At 67.4% G+C, this 18,953-nt stretch overlaps 6 protein-coding genes across 6 annotated transcripts; 5 read left to right on the top strand and 1 right to left on the bottom strand.

The window, feature by feature from the left end:
* Window positions 1-82: 82 nt before the first annotated feature.
* Window positions 83-1,309, top strand: EMIHUDRAFT_468479 (hypothetical protein; the record flags this gene model as incomplete). Its single annotated transcript, XM_005782229.1, has 4 exons — window positions 83-676; window positions 751-831; window positions 1,022-1,076; window positions 1,145-1,309. Coding segments are annotated over exons 1-4 (657 nt in total), but the record flags the coding sequence as incomplete, so codon positions are not given.
* A 577-nt stretch (window positions 1,310-1,886) lies between these two features.
* On the bottom strand, window positions 1,887-3,020 carry Lhcf25_2 (light harvesting protein). The gene is made up of 5 exons (XM_005782228.1): window positions 2,826-3,020; window positions 2,394-2,674; window positions 1,998-2,324; window positions 1,962-1,974; window positions 1,887-1,938 (listed from the first exon to the last, which is right to left on the bottom strand). The coding sequence occupies exons 1-3, from the start codon at window positions 2,981-2,983 to the stop codon at window positions 2,158-2,160; spliced, it is 606 nt and encodes a 201-aa protein (XP_005782285.1). The 5' UTR covers window positions 2,984-3,020; the 3' UTR covers window positions 1,887-1,938; window positions 1,962-1,974; window positions 1,998-2,157.
* A 5,642-nt stretch (window positions 3,021-8,662) lies between these two features.
* EMIHUDRAFT_233421 (hypothetical protein) lies at window positions 8,663-11,351 on the top strand (the record flags this gene model as incomplete). Its single annotated transcript, XM_005782227.1, has 2 exons — window positions 8,663-8,785; window positions 9,087-11,351. 2 exons carry the CDS (start codon window positions 8,663-8,665, stop codon window positions 11,349-11,351), a joined length of 2,388 nt encoding a protein of 795 aa, XP_005782284.1.
* Window positions 11,352-13,096: 1,745 nt separating this feature from the next.
* On the top strand, window positions 13,097-14,119 carry EMIHUDRAFT_233419 (hypothetical protein; the record flags this gene model as incomplete). The annotated part of the gene is made up of 3 exons (XM_005782226.1): window positions 13,097-13,132; window positions 13,539-13,612; window positions 13,798-14,119. 3 exons carry the CDS (start codon window positions 13,097-13,099, stop codon window positions 14,117-14,119), a joined length of 432 nt encoding a protein of 143 aa, XP_005782283.1.
* A 311-nt stretch (window positions 14,120-14,430) lies between these two features.
* EMIHUDRAFT_456692 (putative Mmp 37, mitochondrial import protein) lies at window positions 14,431-16,504 on the top strand (the record flags this gene model as incomplete). Its single annotated transcript, XM_005782225.1, has 7 exons — window positions 14,431-14,880; window positions 14,963-15,019; window positions 15,103-15,159; window positions 15,263-15,315; window positions 15,439-15,479; window positions 15,968-16,086; window positions 16,301-16,504. 7 exons carry the CDS (start codon window positions 14,431-14,433, stop codon window positions 16,502-16,504), a joined length of 981 nt encoding a protein of 326 aa, XP_005782282.1.
* Window positions 16,505-17,744: 1,240 nt separating this feature from the next.
* On the top strand, window positions 17,745-18,695 carry EMIHUDRAFT_233416 (hypothetical protein; the record flags this gene model as incomplete). The annotated part of the gene is made up of 1 exon (XM_005782224.1): window positions 17,745-18,695. One exon carries the CDS (start codon window positions 17,745-17,747, stop codon window positions 18,693-18,695), a length of 951 nt encoding a protein of 316 aa, XP_005782281.1.
* Between the last annotated feature and the right edge of the window lie 258 nt (window positions 18,696-18,953).

Raw genomic sequence — 18,953 nt, 5'->3', positions numbered from 1 at the left:
GGGGATTCGGGACCAGGTTGGGTTGGGTCGACTTTCTCGTCCAGTGTGAGAGCCGGTCCCGTGAAATTCTCTCGTCCATGCGCGGCGCCGGCGCTACGCACAAGCGCTTCGCCCACGCGGCGGCGCGCGCCGAGGAGCTTCGCGCCGGCGGCTGTGACCAGGACGATCTCTTTGAGAGGCTGGCGACCGAGGCTCTCGCGCGAAAGGAGGAGGAGCGGAGCAACCGGTGCAGGAGGTGCTGGCACGATGCGGCAACCAAGTGCATCTGCTCGCAGCTTGCACCGCTCCGCCTCGCGGTCAACGCTCGCGTTTGCATTCTCATGCACCACAAAGAGTTCCTGAGCGCCGGCGACGACGCAAAGCTGCTGACGGCGATGCTGCCGCCCGAGCAGGCGCGGGTGTTTGTGTACGGCCGCCGCGCCGACTGGGACGCACTGGCGGCCGAGCTCGCCGCCGACCCACAGCACACGATGCTCCTCTGGCCGGGCGAGGGCGCGCTCACCGTGGGCGAGTTTGTCGAGAGGCGCCTGCCGCAGTCTTCTCCGTGGCGGCGGGTCGCCGCGGGCGGCAGAGGGGAGGCGGAGGGGGAGGCGGAGGCGTCGCGGCCTCTGATGCGAGTCGTCGTGCTGGACGGCGTCTACAACCACGCGCGCTCCATGTTCCGGGCGCTGCGCCGGCGCCACCAAGGGGCAGGCCACGCAACCTCCTCCCGTCGCCCTCCCGGAGCCGCGCGCGAAGAAGCTTGTGTAGGCGCCTTCCTCCGGCCCACGTCCCTCCCCACGTCGCGCTGCACCCGACCAGCCTCTCCGTCTACCAGCGCGCCGCCAAAAGGCGCGTCCGCCCTCCTACCTCCCGCCCGCCCCTCGGCCCCGCGGCCTTCTTCGTGGTGAGACAGCGTCAGCGCCGCTCAACGCCCGCCACGTAGCGGCAGCAGCAGCGCGAAACCTTGCACAGGGACGCATCCGCCCGTGACTCCTGCGGTGAGTACTTGAAGGCTGGACAACTCGTCCCTCCGCCGCAGGTACGCCTCCGCCTCGGCCGCGACCGTCGCCGCCGGGGCGACGGGCGACGCAGAGGCGCTGTGGGTCTGCACCTTTTGAGGGGCTGTGAATAGAAGAGCTGTGAATCGAGGAGCTGTGAACAGGCGCTGCGCGTCTGCACGGTCGAGGCGGCGGCGCTGCTGCTGCAGGAGGTTGGCGAGCCGGAGGCGACGACGCACGCGTTCATCGCCGCCGTCGTGGCGAACAATGGCGCGCTGCAGGCGCACAAGCACGACGAGCGGCGCGAGGCCAACCTCCGGCGGAGAGAAGGGCGGCCGCACGAGCCGAGGAGTCACGGTCAGGCCGCGGGGTAGAGTAGTCAGGTCGCGGGAGAGACGCGGAGGTGCGGTGAGCGCGTGAGGTACAGATGCATGTCGGGCTGTCGGGGGCAGCTCTCTGACAGCACTCTTGACAGCTACTGAGGAGCTCCGCTGGCCTGGACTGCTGAACTGTCGTTGTCATTGTGTGTCGCACGCGCTCGAGACTGTCACACGTGTCAGACTGTCCAGGGCCAGGGCTCAGCGCATGCGGCATGGGGGCAAATTTCACGCGGCGTGCCCGTTGCAGAGCCAACAGCGACACGTTGTATGGGTTCTCGCGCACTGGAGCTCAGGACTCGCCTGACCGCCGGACGCCGCGCGTACGGCTCTCTCTTGTTGGGCCCGCGAACAACAACCGAACAAGTGCCATGTGTCACAGTTTTTAGAGTTTTGATGTTTGGGGAAGGTTTCGCGGCGGGGCCGGGGCGGGCTCGATCTCGGCGGCCGGTCTCGGTCTCGCCTCGACCCTCGTCGCGTCGTCCAGTGTAGAGTCTCGGGAAAGGTAGTCGACTAGTAGATTCATGTGTAGGTCGTGTATTGTCAGGACCACACAAGTCACAACACACAGCACCGGCACCTCTCGTTAGTCGTTACAGGTTACACGGTGATCGGTGACGGAGGTGGCCTAAAAGAGAACACGCGCAGAGCGAGGGAAAAAGGGGGGGCGCGCCGTCAGCAATCTTCTAACCCCACAGGCGCCGGGCACAGGGTAAAAGACTGAAGAAGGCGTCCATCGTCCGGAAGCTCACAGAGTCCGGCCTCTGCCCCCCCCCCCGAGCGGGACGGGGCTCCAGCCTTCAGAAGGGGGCGGGCAGGCCACAGTACTCGTTGGCCACATACGCGGGGCCGGCCAAGTTCTCGTGCACCATGAGCCCGAGGATGCCCATCATAGCGGCACGGCCGTTGTTCAACTCCTTCGACCGCTTCTCGAGCTTCTGCTGCGGGGTGAAGGAGTCCCAGGCGCCTGTAGAGGAAAAACGGCTATCAGCAGCGACTAAAGTCTGAACGACCGCATGCGGGCGAGGGTTGGCGCCGTTGTCCACGCCGTTGCGGAAGTCGCCCGGAAACTCGCCCGTGCCGGTCACGTCCTTGCACACCTTGAGCTCCAGGAAGCCCACGAAGAGGAACATCTGCAGCAGCCCGAGCGGCGGCGTCGCCGCCAGCGCCGCGAAGCCCGTCTTGGGCATGTCGGCGAATGCGAGGTCGCCGGCGAGCTTGCCCGGGAGGTGGGCGCCGGCGGCGGCAGCGTGGCCGAGGAAGGCGAGCATCGCGATGCGGCCGTGCTTGAGCTCCACGTACCTCAGCTTCTCAAACCTGCGGCGGGGACGGGGCGGCGGTGGCGGCGTCGGGAACCTGCTGAGCCGGCGGGCGAACGTCGACCGCGTGGCGGAACTTTGCTGTGCGTGCGGCGGCGGCGGCGAAATGCGCGGCGGCGGCGGCGGCGAATTGGTGAGAACTCGCGCACTTCTCGGGCGTCTTTGCGAGCTTGAGCGGATCCCACTTGGCCCCATCGTACTCGGTCCACGAGAGCTCCATCTTTGCAGGAAGGGTGCGCGAGAGAGGCGCGGTGCGGAGCGAAGCGCCAGCGAAGGTCGTCGAGACACCGGCGGAGAAGCTGAGCATGGCGAAGAGAGCGACAGAGGCGAGAGCTGGATCCACTGGAATTGGCTCCGGGTTCGGGCTCCCGGTCGTGTAGGGGGACTGGCACACGAAATCGCGCGCCGCGCCGAACCATGGCGGGCGCGCCGCGGCCGCACCTTCGTCACAATGCCAACCGCGCGCGGCCGTCGACCGGCAAGCACACGCCTCGACTCGGACACACTGTTCCGAGGGCAAGGGAGAGGGGCTGGCTCCTAGCCCGAGAGGGGAGCTTCCGAGACCCACTACATGACCACGCACACATCATCCCGCGGCCTGGCGGTCGGCGGGATTGCAACCAGTCTTCGCGTGCCGCCTGTCGTTCGACTAGGTTGATGATGATGTTCGTACTCGAGTAAATGTTTTGCTTTTTTGGGTCAAAAGCCGTGCATGGGCTGGGTTTTTAGGTATTGTGGGGCTTGGCACTCCCATCGACCCTCCCGCGGTCTCTGATGGACCCTCGCGATCGAAGAAAAAAGAAAAACATCGTCGCCGAAGCGCGCGTTTTTTGGACAAGCTTTCGTCCTCCGCCTCGATCGATTGCAAAATGGCCGAGAGGACAGCAGCCCACCCGGTGCCTTGGTCAAACCTCACGACGGTCGACTCGGTGCCTTGGTCAAACCTCACGACGGTCGACTCGGTGCCTTGGTCGAACTTTGTCGCACTCTGGTTGGTCGTGTCGCTGATCGCCTTCGCGCCGCCAGCAGTTGCTATCTCAGTGTCTGTTCTCTCAAGTCGTTGCCGTGGATTTGCGGTCGACTCGGTGGCGGCCTCGGCACTCCGGAACAAGCTGTGCGCCGCGCATGCAGCTGCAAACAAGGTGAGGCTACTCACAACGCTGACGGCGCTCAGTGTCGCGTGGATCATTGGCGTGTACGCCAACGCCTCCTTCATCCTCGAGGTTGAGCTTCATCCTCGCGGCACATTAGACGTCTTCCTGGGCATACTCGCGGCTGCCCTTGGCACGACAATCGACCGCAGCAGGGAGGTAGCTTTCGGCATCCTCACTGTCGTGTATCAGGCAATGCTCCTCCTCTCATGCCGGCCGCTCGATAAGGTGGGCGTCCGAATGGTCGGCCTTGTCCTTGGCCTCGAGTACCTCTACTGCACCGCCGCGTTTGCTCACCAGATGCCCGAGGAACGAGGTCTATGGGGACTGTCTGAGTGTGCAGGCACGCGTTACGCCTTTCTCGCGCTCCGGAGCGTGTGGGGCCTTGCCTTTGCTACCTCCTAGGGGAGCCCAAGGCGGCGCTGGACGGTGACGCGCATCGCCCAGGACTCCATCTTCATGTCATCACGCATGGGGATGGCGTTGAGGAAGGCGCCGGCCCCTGGTTGGCTGACGGCGACAAAACGGATCGCCTCTCGCCAGCATTTGTGGTTCTGGCGTCTTCCGACCTTGTTGCCTTCGGGAGCAGGCGTCGCTACCGCCACCGCCGCGCCGTCTGCAATCGCCTGACGGAGGGCGGCGAGAGCGGGGGCGCGCCCTCCTGTGCGCCGAAAGAAAGCGTCGACAGCGCGATCGAGGGCGCAAGCGGCGCCCCTCTCCGCCGCCCGCCTGGCAAAGCGGCGTGCAAACCCCGAAAGGCTGCGGGCGAGCGCCGGAGCCCTTACGGTGAGGCGCGCTCGGGCGGCCCGCTGCAGCGCCCGCGCCGCCCTCTCCCAGGCGGTGAGGCGCGCTCGGGCGGCCCGCTGCAGCGCCCGCGCCGCCCTCTCCCGGGCGGTGAGGCGCGCTCGGGCGGCCCGCTGCAGCGCCCGCGCCGCCATCGCCCGGCGGATGGGAGAGAGCACGCGCGCCGCAAGGGCCTCGAGGCGCGCGCCCGCCTCCTTCGCAACCCGCCCCCACCAGTCGCAGGCGGGCTCAGACGCCAGCCCATCAGCGCAGGAGGGAGGAGGCGGGGGCCGCGGCGAGGATGGGCGCCGCGCCTCGCGGTCGCGCTCGGCCTGTGCGAAAGCGGCGCGGCTGCAGTAGATCCGCCTACCGGCGCGGAAGGTCTCCGCCGCCCGCTCGCAGGCTAGCGCCTTCCGCACAACCTCGGCCGCCTCGTACGCCGCCCTGGAGCGCGCGAAAGTCACGCCGCTCTCGCCGCGGGCGCGCACGATCGCTGCCGCGAAAAGAAACGGCGCGGCACCGCTGCATTTGCCATCGATGGCGCCGACAGCTCTCGCCGCCGTCCTCGCGCGCCGGAGCAGCTCACGCCAGAGCAACTCGAGCAACTCGAGCACGACCGTCCTCGTCGGCGACGCACCTGTCTCTTGCGTGCACGCCGGCAGCGAGTGGCGGGCGAACGGCCGGAAAGCGGCCTCGCCGCGCTCTGCTTGCTGCAGCTACGTTGTTCGATCGAGACGCGACGCGCTGACTGCACTGCTGCTACTCACTGCGGCAGAGCTCCCAGGCGCGAGTGCGCAGGCAGTCCAAGTCACCAGCCCGTGCTCACTCACCGACGGCGGCTCGTGCGCCGCGTCGCCAAACTACCCGAACAGCTACGGCATCAACGAGGAGTGCACCATCAGCGGTGTGCCGCCGGTCGAGCTGGAGACCGTCGCCTTTGAGGTGGAGGACCGTTGGGAGGACCGTTGCGTTGGTCTGCTGGCAGACATCCTTGGCGCCAAGGACTATCTCACCGTCAACGGCATAAAGTACTGCGGCACCTCGGGGCCAAAGGGCATGGTGGCGGAGGACGGCATCGTCGAGTGGGTCTCGGATGGCGACACAGTCAAGTCGGGCTGGAAGGCGCTCTCTCCTGCTGCCCAGCCCTCTCCCCTCCCCTGCTGCCCGTCTCTAATGCCCCCTCCTCCCTCTGCCGCTCAGATCTGCTGGCCGATTCGGCCGCCTTCACCGCCGCCATGCACCTCAAATCAGGTCCAGCAGAATGCATTGAATGTCGGTGCTTGGGGCGGCACCTGCACCTGTCCCGACGGTGGCGTTTACCTGGTCGGTGACTTTGACTCCTGCGCTTCCCTCGCCTGCGTCGGTGGCGTCAGCGGCTCTTGCGAAGAGAAGAATCCAGGCGGGGAGCGTGTGAAAGTCACGTGCGGCACGTGCGCCCCTGCACCTCCGCCATCGCCACCGTCGGCTCCAGCACCCCCCTCGTCTCCACCGCTGCCACCCTCACCGCCGCTGCCGCCACAGACGCCGCCGCTCGCCCCCGGCTTTGATGTCTCCGCGGCGAGCGAGGACGAGCTCCGCATCCTTATTGAGAAGGCTGCTGCCGACGTCGCACCTCCGCCATCGCCACCGTCGGCTCCAGCACCCCCCTCGTCTCCACCGCTGCCTCCCTCACCGCCGCTGCCGCCACAGACGCCGCCGCTCGCCCCCGGCTTTGATGTCTCCGCGGCGAGCGAGGACGAGCTCCGCATCCTTATTGAGAAGGCTGCTGCCGACGTCTCGGTCTACCTGGCGCCGGCTGCTCACTTCAAGCTGAGCAGCCAGATCAGGTGCAACTCCAGCATCAAAGTGACCGTCGCCAGCAGCGGCGAGGGCGCGACGCTCGACGGGCAGGGACTGACCGGGCTGTTCTACCTCGATGGAAAGGATGGGGTCCGCTGCAGCCTCACCCTGCGGGGGCTGACCCTCGTCAACGGGAGGGGCAACAGCAGCGGCGGCGTTGTGTATGCGAGTAACGCAGGCGACGTCGAGATCATCGACGCTACCGTGAGGGACTGCTCTGCTGAACTGGTGCGCCGCGTAGAGCTAGCCGCCTCCAGCAGCGCCGCACGGCAGCGGGGCGAGAGAGAGAGAGGGCCGCAGCTGCCTCACACTCCGCTCTCGCCTCGCAACCGCAGCACGGCGGCGTCGTCTACGCGGAGGGCAGCGGTGCGGTGTCGATAATCAACTCGACCGTGGCGAACTGCTCGGCTTCCTCTGTGCGCGCATCGTAGAGCTAGCAGCTTCCTTGCAGCGCCGCACGGCAGACGGGCGAGAGATAGTGAGGCCCACGGCTGCCTCATCCCGCTCTCCCCCCGCGATCGCAGTCCGGGGGCGTCGTTTACGCGGAGGTCAGCGGTGCGGTCTCGCTCGCTGGCTCGACCGTGATAGGCTGCTCGGCTAGCAAGGTGTGCGCTCCACGTATTTGCAGCGTCGCGCGGCAGTTGGATGAGAAGGAGAGAGGGCCGCGGCCGCCTCACCGCGCCCTCTCCTCGCAACCGCAGCACGGCGGCGTCGTCTACACGGAGGGCAGCGGTGTGGTCTCGCTAATCGATTCCACCATGACGGGCTGCTCGGCTGGCAATGAGGAACTCGAAGGGGTGCGCCGCGCGTAGAACTAGCCGCCGCCCTGCAACGCCGCACGGCAGCGGAAGGAAGGGGGGGGGGGGGTGCCTCATCCCGCTCTCTCCTTGCAACCGCAGCACGGCGGCGTCGTCTACGCGTCAAACGACCGCTTTTATGGGCTCGAGGGGACGTACCTCTCCGTCATGGGTGTCGCCTTCATCGACAACTCGGCCTCGTCAGCCTCGGTGTTGTACCTGGAACGCCTCGATCGTTCCTCGATCAGCGACGCCTTCTTCACCGGCAACGACGGTGTCACGATACAGACTCTCGACCAGTCCCTGATAGACTGGGACTGCCGCTTGGGCAGCTGGATGCCGCGCAGGGGCGCCTTTGAGGGCGACTTCAGCGCCCCAGAGTGCTACCTTTGCCCCGCTGGCTACTACGGGAACACGAGCGGCCTCACCGACGCCACCTGCAGCGGCCAGTGCACTAGGGGCCACTTTTGCGAGGCGGGGACCGCCGACCCTGAGCCCTGCCCGATGGGCACTCGCATGCCCGCCCTCGGCGCGGCGAGCAACGAGAGCTGCATCCCGTGCGCTCCAGGCCAGCACCAGCCCCTCGCGGGAGAGGAGGAGTGCCTTCCTTGCGCAGCGGGCTCCTTCTCTCCCGACGTCGGCCTCGCCGCCTGCGACCCCTGCCCGCGCGGCGGCTACTGCGAGGAGGCGGGCGCCGCTACCCGCATGGTCTGGGAGCCCTGCCCCGCCGGCAGCTTCAACCCGGCCAACGGCTCCAACTCGAGTGCCGCGTGCGAGCTCTGCCCCGCCGGCACCGCGAGCGCGACGCGGGGCGCGGAGAGCAAAAAGACGTGCGCGCCGTGCCGGCCAGGCACCGTCGCCGTCGCGGCGGGCCTCTCCGAGTGCGCCAGCTGCGGCGTCGGGACCTACCAGAACGACACGGGCGGAACGAGCTGCCGCAATTGCGAGCCGGGCACCTATGCTGCCAGCGAGGGCCTCTCGCAGTGTATCCCCTGCCCTCACCCTGCAAGCAGCGGTAGCGGCGACACCACCTGCTCCGTCTGCAAGGAGGGCTTCTACCTGCTCGACTCGAGCGCCGACATATTTGCCTCCCCGACTGAGCACTGCAAACGCTGCCCGCCTAACACCGTCTGCCCGGTCAACACCACCCTCGAGACCCTCGGTATCCCGCGCAACCACTGGCGCGCCTCGCTCCTCACCACCGAAATTCACGAGTGCGACGCCTCCGACCATTGCAGCGGCTCGGGCGGCGCGACGCAGACCTCCCGCCGCCTCGCGGCGTCTGGCGGCGCCGGCCCGGGCTGCGAGCTCGGCCACACCGGCCCGCTTTGCGAGTGGTGCGTGAGTGACGAGCAGTACTTCAGCCGCGCGGAGCGAGGCTGCGCTGACTGCCCGACAACGTGGCTGTTCGGGATCATGGCCGCGGTGGTCGTCGCTGTCGCAGGAATGGCGCTCCTCTTGTACTGCGTGCTCGCCCGCATCGAGGCGTGCGGTCGCTTTGGTCGCAATAAGCGGCGGCTCGCCCGCATCGAGTCGCAAGTTCGCGTAGCCCCCCCCCCCCCCACAACACACACATACACATACACACACACACACACACACACACACACACACACACACTCACACACACACACTCACACACACACACACACACACACACACACACACACACACACACACACACACACACACACACACACACACACACACACACACACACACACACACACACACACACACACACACACACACACACACACACACACACACACACACACAGGCACACACACACACACACACACACACACACACACTGCTCAGTCGTGCACGCCATCCCTAGGTGGGCTTCCAGCCCAAGTTCAAGATCGTCGTCAGCTTCTACCAGGTGGCTGGTACGCTCGGCCCCGTCTACGGTGTCCGCCTCCACGAGGACTTTACGCGCTGGACAGACTTCATGGACGCGATCAGCCTAGACCTAATCGGCCTCACCTACCCGGGCGCGTGCATCGGCTCGATGGGAGACCGGCTCTTGCTCGCAGGCTTGTGGCCACTTGCGGCCATGATTCTCGGAGGTGCCGCCCTCGCCTGCTACGCGTTCGTAGAGTGGCATCGGTCTGGTCGCGCCGACGGCCTCCGGCGCGACCTCGTCCGTGCTACGCTGCGCCGCCTCCTCTACTGGGCCATCCTCGTCGCCTACCTTGCGCTCCCCTCCGTGTCTCGCTCCATCTTCAGGGCGAAGCAGTGCGAGTCGTACGACATCAACGACTTCACTGGGGAGAGGCGCAGCTACCTCGTGGCCGACCTCGACGTGCTCTGCAGCGCCGACGACGAGGAGTACCGCGGCCTCGACGCGTACTTCTGGGCCTTCTTCGCCCTCTGGCCGGTGCTCGTCCCGCTAGCCTTCCTCGTGCTGCTGCTCTGGATCCGCAGAGCCGTGCGGGCGCAGCGAATCAGCCCTCTCGCCCGGGCCAGCCGCTTCCTCTGGCGCGACTACGACCCGGCCCTTCTCTTCTGGGAGGTCATCGACCTGGGCCGCAAGCTCTTCCTCGCCTCGCTGGTGCTCTTCATCCAAACTAATGACGGCTCGAGCAAGCTCCTCCGCCTCCTCGTCGCCTCTGTTGTCTCGGGCCTCTACCTCGCCGCCCTCGCCCTCGCCCGGCCCTTCAAGCGCGCCGACGACCTCTACCTCGCTGGCACCGCCAATTTGTTGCTCATGTGCTGCTTCGTCTTGGGGGTGGTCGTCCAGCTGTGCGAGAGCGACGACGACATGTGCAAGGCCCTCGTCGGTTTTGAGAGCGCGCGCGGCGCAAGTGCGTTTGTAGTCGCGCTCACCGCCGCAATGCTCGCCGCGTCGCTGCTCATCATTGTCCTCAGAATCGCCAGCGCCGTCCGCGCGCCCACCATCCGCCTCGCCTCCTCTGGCCGACGGCCTGCCCTCGAGCTGTCCCCCGAGTGCCACTTCCACGGCTTCATCTCGCACGCGTGGGGGACCGGCCAGGACCAGACCCACACCATCGTGAGGCGACTACAGCTTCTTCTCCCCGGCGTCCGGATCTGGCTCGACGTCGACAGCCTCGACGACGTTGGGATGCTGGAGGAGTCTGTGGCCGACGCCATGACCTTCCTACTCTTCATGAGCGCCGGCTTCTTCAAGAGCTACAACTGTCGCCGCGAGCTGTACGCGGCGCTCGCCTCGAACCGGCCCTTCATCCCGATCCACGAGGCGGACCCGGCAAAGGGCGGCGCCTCGATCGCGGCGCTGAAGGCCGAGTGCCGCGAGAACTGCGTCGAGGCCGCCCCGCCAGCCTACCCTTCCTACGGCGGGCCAGAAGAGATGCTCGCGCGCGTGTTTGAGGAGGCGGAGCCGATCGTGTGGGTGCGGGTGAACGCCTTTCAGCTCGAGTCGCTCAAGGCTGTCGCGCTGCGCATGCTGCTGCACTCTCCGTACTACGCGAGCCGCCCGGCTGAGCTTGAAGCCGGCCTGATGGTGCCTCGCCAGCCGGGGCCCTATGCCTTCATCGGCCCCGTCACCATCCTCGTGTGCCGCGGCAACAAGAGCGCCGTCGGCGTCGCAGGGGAGGTCGTGACGGCGGCGGGCGAGGGACACGGCTCTGCTGAGACCAACGCTGAGATGGTTGTGATCCGCGATGCGGAGGAGGCGCTCGAGGGAGCCAACGCGGCCCCGCTCTCCGGACACGTAGTGCTCCTGCTCTACCTGAACGACAAGACCTTCCTGGACGCCAGCGGTGCCGTCGCGCGCCTCGTGCAAGCGGCGATGGACCGGGGCATCGCCATCGCCCCGGTCCACGAGCAGGATCCTGCGAGCGGCGGCGTCCCTTTCCGTGCCTTTTTCCAGCAGACGCCGCAGGTGCTGCAGCAGCCGCCCTACGAGCTCTACGACACACTCGCCGTGCCGCTCTACCCGTCGGTGGAGCACCGCAAGGTGAGCCTGCGGCTCGTGCTGCGCAGCATGGGCGCGGTGCCGTGCGACGCGGGGCTGCTCCGGCGGCAGTGGCAGCTCCTCCGCCACCACATGGCGGTGGTGCGCCCCGTGCGGCGGCGGCCCGGAGAGCCGCGGGAGTCACAAGCGGACGGGCAGCCGTAATGACGTTCCACAGGTACAGGTGCCGGTGGTGCTGTTGCAGCCACTGTCGAGATCACCAGAGACCGACTCGGCGAGTTCTGACGGTTCGAACACGCAGCCTGTGCAGGGGGGGCCCACCGTTCCCACGATGTGCCACATGATGTGCCGAGATTTTCACCGCACGGTACGGTAGCAGACGGTGTAAATACAAAAAATGCTACCGCACATCTGGCTTCCCCCAGCTCCCGCGTCCCGGTCCGCGTTTGACAGGTGACACTCCTCGTGTTTCGTAAGTACCGTTCTCATACATGACATCCATAAACTCACTTTGGCACTCACTGAAGCGATGCCTCAATGTATCCTGAATCCTCAGGTTTTAGATTAGGACGCTGTCGACCCTCTATATAGGTGTCTAGCTTCACTTTTTGGTCACGTCGGCTCCGAGAGGTCTACTCTGTTGATGACAACACTTGTCTACTAGCTGGAGCCGAGCAGGAGGGCCCGGCGCACAACCCCTAGCGACGACGGCGGGCAGGAGCCGAGCGCGTCGGCAATGGGCGCGGCGGAGAGAGCGATGGCCATCACAGTCGTCGTAGTCCGTTTTGCCATCGACGACGACCGTACGCCTCGAGCCATTGCAGTCCGTTGTGGATGACGAGCGTGAATCTTGAGAGGCACGGCCATCGTGCCAGCCGCACTCAGCACGAGAACGCGGCGCCGAAGTCCGTTTCGGCTAACCTCGGAAGGAATGTAATCGCACCGAGGACCTTGCCGAGGCGATAGGCCGAATCACTTTGGGCCCCGACCCCGCCCCCACCCCTCGGGGTGGGGGCACCCGCCCCGGTCGGGCACCGCTTGCGGCGCCTGGCAGGGGCACCCCCTGGGTGGGGGCCGGCGATTCCCATGCCGGCTCTCCGCCACAACCCCCGCCGGGAGGGAATCCCTGCTCACAGAAAAGGGCTCCGAGCCCTGTCTCGCGCACTCCCCTGGCGGGCGCCGCGGACCAGTTCCGCGAGCGCTCGTCAGCGGGTGGTGTGCGGTTCTTGCCGTAGTTCCTCTTCGGTCGCCTAGCCCCGGCGCCGTCTGTCGGCGGCGGCAGAGAGGGCGACGAGAAGAGCCGCCACCGCTGCACGGCCGCGCGGGCGGGAGAGCGGCCTTGCGACGCCGAGGAGGGCCTCCTCCGCCTCGTCGTCACTCGCCTCCTCCTCCTCCCTCGCCTCCTCCCTCTCCCTACCCGCCTCCTCCAGCCCCGCCACCTCTTCCACGCTCGGGGTGGCCTGAGAGCAGAGGCGGAGGTCGAGCGGCGGCGGTGCAGCGGAGGGCGTCGCCAGGGCCGCCGCCGCGACTTGCGCCTCCTCTGCTGCCGGCGCCGATACGCTCGTCTCGAGCCACCTGTTGGCAGTCCTGTTGGCTGAGTGTCTTGTCTCGTCGCCGGGTGTTTGCTGGAATGCTCTCTTGAGCACTTGAGCACTGGATAGGGTCGGTTCCGCATGGTACGGGACCCCTCGATTGCTCTCTGTCTACAGCCACCGCTGCGTCTTCGGAGAGACGAGGACGGACGCGTCGTTGGCGCGCACCTAGAGAGCGACGGGACCGTCCAAGCTCCCCCTCAGACGGTGCCTGGGCAGTCGCAGCCTCGGCGGTGTCTTCTCCGAGCGCTAGTTTGAAACCACGGCTGCTCTTTGCATGTAGTAGCACGCACCAGCCCTGCGACGGCCTCAGCGTCCGACGGCGGAGGAGCGGTGACGCGGCGGTCGGCGGCGAGCATGCGCCTGGCCTCCGCCTCTTCGGCGCGCCGCACGGTGGCGCCGAGGATGTCCGCCCGATTCTCCGCCGCCCGCCACTCCCGCTCAGCGAGCGCCGCCTCCTGCGCCACCGCCGCCCTGGCGACCGCCTGCCTCGCCGCCTCGCCGCGCTCGCTCGTCTCCCTCGCCTTGGCCGTCTTGGCCGCTAGCCGCGCCGCCGCCCTGCGCTCTCCCGCCCTCTTGAGCGCCCCTTGGACGCGCCCGGATCGCCTCGCCTCTGGAGGACGCGGGCCGCGCAGCGAGCCTCGCCTGTCGCGCGAATCGTGTCGTGCGACCGCCTTGTGGTAAAATTCTCATTTCCTGTGAGAGCGCGCCATTTGTGTTAGTGCCAGTGCGCGCCAGTCCCGTGCCCAGTGTCGTGCGAGGGAGTTTTGGTTGAAAATTCTCATTTTGAGCTTGCCAGGCGGCGAGGGCGGTCGAGTGCACGGAGCTAAGTGCCTCGCCGTCCTCGCGGGAGTCGCTTAGGCGGCTCCAGTGGTGTACCTGTGTTAGTGCCAGTGCGCGCCAGTCCCGTGCCCAGTGTTGTGCGAGCGAGTTTTCTTGTAAAATTCTCATTTTCGACGGAGGATGCAGAGGCGGAGGCGGCGGCGGCGGAAGAGGAGGAGGAGGAGAGTGAGGGGGAGGCGGAGGCGGGGGCACCTGTGACGGCCCCCTACGAGAAGCCAAGGGCGACTACCGCGGTTCGCGCGGGAGAAGAATTGCGACCTGCGTTTGCTCGACTTCGAGACGTTCGGCGGCTTCGGGAACGGCGTCCGCAAAATTCTTCGGCAGGCGGCGGACCAGCTGAGTAACAAACTTTCGCACGCTCAGCACCTCGATGAGGTCACATGGACCACCAAGAACTGGCACGGGCTGCAGATGCAGCGCTTGTCTGTCGTCCTCCACACCGCTGTGGCGTGGCAGACGGTGAACGAGCTAGCGTGCGGGGACAGCGGCATTGTGCACGGTGCTAAGTGCATTGCCGTTCTTAACGGAGTCGCTTAGGCGGCTCCGGTGGTGTGCCTGTGATAGCACTAGCACGCGCCAGTTCGCACCTGTGTCGAGCCTGTCTGCTGTGAGAGACACCTATAATGTTTAAATGGGCGGGTGCACGGAGCTAAGTGCCTCGCCACCCTCGCAGGAGTCGCTTAGGCGGCTCCCGTGGTGTACCTGTGTTAGTGCCAGTGCGCGCCAGTCCCGTGCCCAGTGTTGTGCGAGGGCTGTTGTAAAATTCTCATTTTCGTCCTCTCGTTGGACGGCCATTCCCGCGCTGCTTCACACGCTTCTACGCCCTTCGCTTGCGTAGGACGCACACGATGGCTTCCGTCACCGACGACCCTGCCTCCTCTGCGTCCTGCGGCCCACTCTCGGCGGAGGAGATTGCTGCGCTCGCCGCCGACTTCCCGCACTTTGAGCACGCCTTTGTGTACGGCTCTGCGCTCGTGGCGCCAGCCTCCGGCAGCATCCCGATGACGGACCTTGTCTTTGCGGTGCGCGAGGCAGAGGCGTGGCACGCGCTCAACCTCGAGAAGCACGCAGCCCACTACTCGCCGCTCGGGATGCTCGGGCCGCGCGCCGTCGCGGCGGTGCAGGAGCGGGCGGGCGCGGGCGTCTACTACAACGCGTATGTGCCGTGGCGCGGCCGGAGGATCAAGTACGGCGTCGTGAGCGTCAGTGCGCTGCTCGACGACCTCCGTTGCTGGCGGAGCCTCTACCTCGCCGGCCGGATGCACAAGCCGGTGCAGACCGTCAAGTCCGACCCGCTCGTCTGCGAGGCGGCCGAGGCGAGGCCTCGGCATCGGACGTGTCCAGGACGTGTCCAGGACGTGTCGGAGCACGTCTCCATAGGCGGCCGAGGCGAACCTTGCATCGGCCGCCGCCGCCGCGCTGCTGATGCAGCCGCCCGTCGAGGAGGGCTCGCGGACATGTCCAGGACACGTCCGTGACATGTCCGCGACATGTCCCGCAGGCAGCCGCCCGCCTTCGAGGAGGGCGCGCTGCTGCGCGACATCTGCTCGCTCTCCTACACCGGCGACCCGCGCCAGGTGGTCGTCGAGGCGCGGCCGGCGATCTCGTGTCATCTCGGTGTCATCTCGGTGTCATCTCGGGTGATCTCGGGTGATCTCGGGTGCGACCTCCTTCTCCCAGGCGTCGCGGCCGAGCGAGCTTACCGCGACGCACCTTGAGACGCTGCGGCGCATGTACGCGAGATCAGCCGAGATTGCCCGAGATTGCCCGAGAGAGATCCTACCGAGATCCCACCGAGATCCACCGAGATCGCCGCGGCGCATCGTACACACAGCCCTGCGGTGGCGTGCGCCTAGGACGCCGGCCACGGAGCGTCTCGGAGCCTTCTCCCGCCCAGGTACGCGCGGCCTCTCGCGGCGGTGGCTGCCTTGCGGCCCGTCAAGTGGGCATCGGCAGAGGAGGCAGCCGAGGGGGCTGCAGGGGCAGCGGCCGAGGGAGGCGGCGCCGGCGGAGGGGCGCGGGGCGGCCGCGGAGGAGGTGAAGGCGAAGGCGGCAGCGGAGGAGGCGGAGAGGCGCGGGGCGGCGGCGGCGGCGGCGGCGGCGGCGGCGGCGGCGGCGGCGGCGGCGGCGGCGGCGGCGGCGGCGGCGGCGGCGGCGGCGGCCGTTGCGGAGAAGGCAGAGGCGGCAGAGGCGGAGGCGGAGGCGGAGGCGGCGGCGGAGGCGGCGGCGGAGGCGGCGGCGGCGGAGGCGGTGGAGACATGCGGTACACGCTCTCCCCTTGCCTCGCCGCGCGCGGGCCGCTGCTGGCGGCGCTTCCCCTCTGCGCGCGCGTGAGGGGCGTTCGCGTTTTGGGCTTTTCGACGACCTTTCTCGGACTCTTCGTAGGCGCTCCCGCTCTGCGCGCGGGAGGAGCTCGGCGTGACGCTGCGGCGCTGGTCGCCGTCCGTAGATGCGCAATCGGATCGCGCGGAGAGCGGCCGGGGAAGGCGCTGCGCTTTGCTGTGGTTTCCCACGCCCAGCTGGCAGCACGTTGTGGCCGTCACGTCGAAACCGTTCTACTCAGCACGAGCACACGAGAGCGCTAGACCCGCCCTCCTCCTCTTCCCTCCTCTTCGCTGACCCTCGTGGCGCGTGCTCCCCAGGCTGCCGCCCCCTTTGCCCTCGCGAGCCGCGGCGCCAGGCGGCCGCGCCGCCCCGCGCTGCGACGCCTCCCTCGAGCACGCGGCGGAACGGCTCTACGCCGAGGCGGGCGGGGCGCAGGAGGGGGCGGCGCGGCTGGGCGAGGCGGTGCGCGCGTCCCTCGGCCGGCTCGTGTCGCGCTCGAGCACGCCGCAGACCGTCAAGGGATTCCTCACGGGCGGCGCGGTGACGACCGCGAGGTATGTGGGCGCCAAGCTTGCGAAGCGGCTCGTGCGCAAGTAGAGGGCGTAGCGATAGTCCCCGCCATACTTTAGGAGGACGGTGTGCGGCGGTCTCGCCCACCCCCCTCGCCCCTGGTGTGCAAGAAAGAATTTAACCGCAAAACACCTCTCCAGCAGACAGGGGCTCGACACAGGTGTGCAAGAAAGAATTTTACAACATGTGAAAGCTCCCTCGCACGACACTGCGCGCAAGTGTGTGTGAGTGAGTGTGTGTATGATTGAGATTTGACCAATGGGAAGGCGAAACACAGTCTGAATCACAGTCCCCGACCAACGACTGGGACACCAACGCGGGTATCGGGGTGGACGCAAGACGGGCGATGACGGTCACACAGGAGCGACACACAGAACCACAAGACAAGACACTGTGTGTAACATACACACACTGCGCAAGAAAAGACGCGCCTCGCCACCGACTACGCCGAGGCGACGACAAGGAGGGCTAAAACCGCGGCGTGCGAGGCCAACGACTTCGCCCTCATGACGTGGGCGTCGAGCACGCGCGGCGGCATCGGGAGAGAGGCGGCGGCGTGGTTCACCACCAACTTCGCCGCCAAAACCGCCCGGGCATCCTCCGATAGCGAGCGCTGGCGGATCAGCGGTGAGCGCAAGCGCTCTTCCTGCAAGTGCACTCGACCATCATCGCGAGGCGCAACGCTGCCATCTTCGCCAACAACGCGCACCCGAAGATGGGCGGCGGGATGCCGCGGGCGCCTCCGGACCAGTTCGAGTAGGGACGGGCGGGAGGGGTGGCGGGGGGGCGCTAACCACGGACTACTACACATGCCGAAGGTTCGAGGGCGACTACTCGCCGCCTGGGTCGCTCTCGGGGCGCGCGGCTCCGTCGAGGACCGGGCGCGCCCCCTACCCGGCGCGGCGTAGGTCCCACTCTGACGCAAAGAGGGGAGGCACGGTCGACAGCCCAATCCGTCAACCACATTCATCTTCTGGTGCTTGGCCCCATGCACCAGCGTTCCGGCAGGCTGCCCCCAAGGCCCCCCGCCCGGGCCGCTGCGGGTTTGGGAGTTATGCTTAGGCACAGCTTCGGCGATGGCAGCCCCTCTGCGGGGTGTTGCATAGGCGGGGAGTCTCCCCCGATTTTCATTTTTCTTTTGAGCAGAACGCCGGGTTTGTCCTGTATGTGCGTGTGGGGCGCGTGGGGTGGCGGAGGGCGGGGGTGCGCAAGGTCGGAGGCTCAACCATTCGTCGGCGGGCCGCCGCCCCCGTGCCACTACCACCGGATGGCCTCAACCATCGTCAGCGCCACCACCTGCCGGGCAGCGTACGCCGTGGCCTTGATCTCCATCACTGCGGTCGCGCCCACGCTCGCGTCGGCCACGTCGCTCGGCCCGCTATCGACGGGTCTCGCCCTCGATGCTATCGCCACGGCGATTGTGTATGCCTTCTCGTTTGCGAGCAACAACTCGTCTGTGTACGACCCCTTCTGGTGCGTCCTGCCGCTGTGGCTCGGGATCTTCTTCAAGAGCCTCGCGCCTGGTGGCGTCTGGTTCTACGAGCCGCGCGAGACGCTCGTTTTGGTCCTGCTGTGGGCGTGGGCGGTGCGCTTCTTTGTGGCGATTCCGTGGGACGGCTGGACGGTGGGGCTGGAGCGCGAGGACTGGCGGTACGCCGACTTCCGCGCGAAGCTGCCTTCTCCAGCGTACTGGGCCTTCTCCTTCTCCTCGCTCCACCTCACGCCGACGCTGCTGGTGTGGGCGGCGCTCGCTCCGGCGTCTCGCGTGCTGCTGCAGGGCACCGCGGCGCCGCCGCTCAACACGCTCGACGCCGCCGCCGCGCTGCTGGCCGGCGGAGGCATCCTGCTCGAGGCCGTCGCCGACGCGCAGCTCTCTCGCTTCCGGCGCGACCGCGGCGGGCGGGACAGCTGCGCCGTCGGGCTGTGGAGGTGGAGCCGCCACCCAAACTACTGCGGCGAGTGCACCTTTTGGTCGGGCCTGCTCGGCTTCGGCTTCAGCAGCGGCGCCGCGCAGGCCGAGCCGCTGCTCGCCGTCGGTGCGCCGCTGATGTGGCTCTTCTTCCGTGCCGCCTCCGTGCCCCTCATGGACGGGCGCTCGCAGAAGCGGCGCCGTGGCTACGACGTGATCATGCGGGCGGTGAGCCCGCTGCTGCTCTGGCCGCCGCGCGGCGAGCTCGCGCGGAGCATGCCCACCCTTGTGCAGGGTCACGCAGACTAGAGAGGAGCAGCTGGCGACCGGGAGTGACATGCAGTACATGGCAGGGTTTACCCATTAAGGGAGGCTGACACATCGCCACCGATCGCAGCGATTGCGCCTGTGACCACCGTCCGCAGCTCACGCACCAGCTCCACGCTCACACCCTCGCGTCGGAACTCATTGAAGTAGCCGCCCATCGGGAAGGTGTCCTCGCCCGGAACACCCGTAGCCACACGCCGCCCGACTGCGTTGAAAAGGCGGGCAACATCCGTCTCGGTG

Source organism: Emiliania huxleyi (genome assembly GCF_000372725.1).
Source record: "Emiliania huxleyi CCMP1516 chromosome Unknown EMIHUscaffold_191, whole genome shotgun sequence".
Classification (NCBI taxonomy): domain Eukaryota; phylum Haptophyta; order Isochrysidales; family Noelaerhabdaceae; genus Emiliania; species Emiliania huxleyi.
This window is presented reverse-complemented; position numbering and strand designations above follow the sequence as displayed.